This window comes from Meles meles, chromosome 8 (assembly GCF_922984935.1).
Source record: "Meles meles chromosome 8, mMelMel3.1 paternal haplotype, whole genome shotgun sequence".
Lineage (NCBI taxonomy): Eukaryota > Metazoa > Chordata > Mammalia > Carnivora > Mustelidae > Meles > Meles meles.
The window spans coordinates 17010833-17013371 of record NC_060073.1 but is presented as its reverse complement, the minus strand read 5'-3'; the positions used below and the strand labels follow the sequence as shown (position 1 = coordinate 17013371).

Here is a 2539-nt window from a genome sequence, read left to right as displayed (position 1 = left end):
TCTTTTTTTTAAAAGATTTTATTTATTTATTTGACAGGCAGAGATCACAAGTAAGCAGAGAGGCAGGCAGATAGAGAGGTGGAAGCAGGCTCCCTGTGAGCAGAGAGCCCGATGTGGGGCTCAATCCCAGGACCCTAGGATTATGACCTGAGCTGAAGGCAGAGGCTTTAACCCACTGAGCCACCCAGTTGCCCCCCTTATTTATCTTTTATTTTAAAATCAGTCTCTCCTTGTGTCTTAAGAAAATATGCTGAAAAACCCATCAAAATACTGGTGAAGAATTCTACTTTGGACAACATAGGTTAATTTATAAAGTACAAAATGTTACGATAGAAGCTGAATTCACAACTATAAGCAACTATAAATTATTGAGAGTTAAAGTAAAAGGAAATAAATTTAGTCAAGGAAACAGATCAAAATAAACTTAGTGATGGACTAAACAAATTGAACATTCACTGCTAAAATATTGCTTGTTTCTCTCTTGTTGTTTTTCTCTCTTTCCCTCACCCGGTCTCAATCTCTCTCTCATAGATTTCATTAAAAACAAACAAACAAACAAACAAACAAACAAAAAACTATTAAAAGTTTCCATGTCACTTATTGAAGTTTCAGTATATTTACTACAAGATACTTTATAAGAATATATCAAGTTCAAAAAAGTATGAAAGCACATTATATATATCATGCATGAGTTCTCTCTTTTTCACAACATTCTAACTTAATGTGTCCATGGTGTAAAATAAGGAAAGATATTCAGCTCAGAAAGATACCCTATTGTAATAAATTCATTAAGTTAATGTTTATTATGCCTGAAGAATTGTGTACTTTCTCATTATTAATTTATTTCATTCTTTCCATAAGCAATCAGAAGAATAGATTGTGAATAAATATTATAATCCCTGTGTTATTCAAGGGAAAACAAAACACAGAAGATAAGGGATTGCCCATTGGTACGTGGCTATTCCATGAACAAGCATATGAATTTGATCTCCAAATGGAGTATTCATTTCCTCATATTTCTTTCTTTGCAGATTATTTCTAACCTGCATTTTCTACACTTGGACTGAAATAATGGAGCAAAATAACACTGTTACTGAGTTCATACTGCTAGGATTGACCCAAGATCCAATAAAAAAGAAGATGGTATTTGTAATCTTCTTCATTTTTTATTCAGGAACTGTGGTAGGGAATTTGCTCATTATTGTGACCATCAAATCCAGCCGCACACTTCGGAGCCCCATGTACTTTTTCCTATTTCATTTGTCCCTTGCTGATTCCTGTTTCTCAATGTCCACAGCCCCCAGACTAATTGTGGATTCACTCTTTGCAAAAAGAACCATCACTTACAAAGAGTGCATGATTCAAGTCTTTGCCTTACATTTCTTTGGATGCATGGAGATCTTTGTGCTCATCCTCATGGCTGCTGATCGCTATGTGGCCATCTGCAAGCCCTTACATTACCCAACCATCATGAGACGGCAGGTTTGCACAATCCTGATCATTGTTGCATGGATAGGGGCTTTTATCCATTCCCTTACTGAGATCATGCTGGCCTTGAAATTGCCCTTCTGTGGGCCCAATTTGATTAATCATTACTGCTGTGATTTGCAGCCCTTGCTAAAACTTGCATGCATGGACACCTATATGATCAACCTAGAATGGGTGTCTAACAGTGGGAGCATTTGCGCTGGCAGTTTTGCAATTCTGATGATTTCATACATTGTCATTTTGCATTCACTGAGAAACCACAGTGCAGAAGGGAGGAGAAAAGCTCTCTCCACCTGCATTACTCACATTATCGTAGTAGTCTTATTCTTTGGTCCATGTGTATTCATATATGCACATCCCCCAACCACTTTCCCCATGGACAAGATGGTGTCCGTATTTTATACTATTGGGACCCCTTTTCTCAACCCATTCATCTACACACTGAGGAATGCAGAAGTGAAAAATGCCATGAGAAAGCTATGCCATATCACAACTACCTCAGAAAGCAAGAGATGAATTGAGGGTTTTGGTTGATTCTTTAATCTGTATGGATATCAAATATAATAGTGTCTATCTTCACTTGTCGATCATACTCTATTACAATGCACCTGGTTTCCTTACTTTTTCTGTAATTCTTCCCTCAAACTTGTAGCCTCCCTTGTAATGACAGTGAGGTTCTTACCTCTCCTAAAAGTTCAATTCTGACTTTGTTGATATGAAATACTCCTCACATTTCAGTCTACACTCTGGCTTAATGATAAGAAAGATATTTATAAACTCACAACTGTTCAAACAGTGAGTATTCATAAATAAAAAAGAGCATATTCTCTATGATTTGTAATTCTCTCTATAGAAAATTTCTAACAAGGTATCCTGCTTTCTCTTGAACACATCAGAGCAAAGGAAATAACTTTGTGTTTCAAGAATTATTTTTATTATATCATTCATTCATTTTAAAAATTCCCATAATGGTGAACCCGTCAACAAAAAGGTATATATAATTTATTATTTATAATAAATTATTGTTACTGTTCTCCTTATTTTTTCCTTT

General features: G+C 35.6%; 1 protein-coding gene across 1 annotated transcript; it reads left to right on the top strand.

Annotated features, from left to right (window-relative positions):
* Nucleotides 1–1071: 1071 nt before the first annotated feature.
* On the top strand, nt 1072–2004 carry LOC123949489 (olfactory receptor 4C11-like). The gene has a single exon (XM_046016992.1). It carries the CDS (start codon nt 1072–1074, stop codon nt 2002–2004), a length of 933 nt encoding a protein of 310 aa, XP_045872948.1.
* The last annotated feature ends 535 nt before the right edge of the window (nt 2005–2539 follow it).

Excerpts from the sequence above, each read along its gene's own strand:
- LOC123949489 (XM_046016992.1), top strand. The coding sequence starts at position 1,072 with ATGGAGCAAAATAACACTGTTACTGAGTTCATACTGCTAGGATTGACC.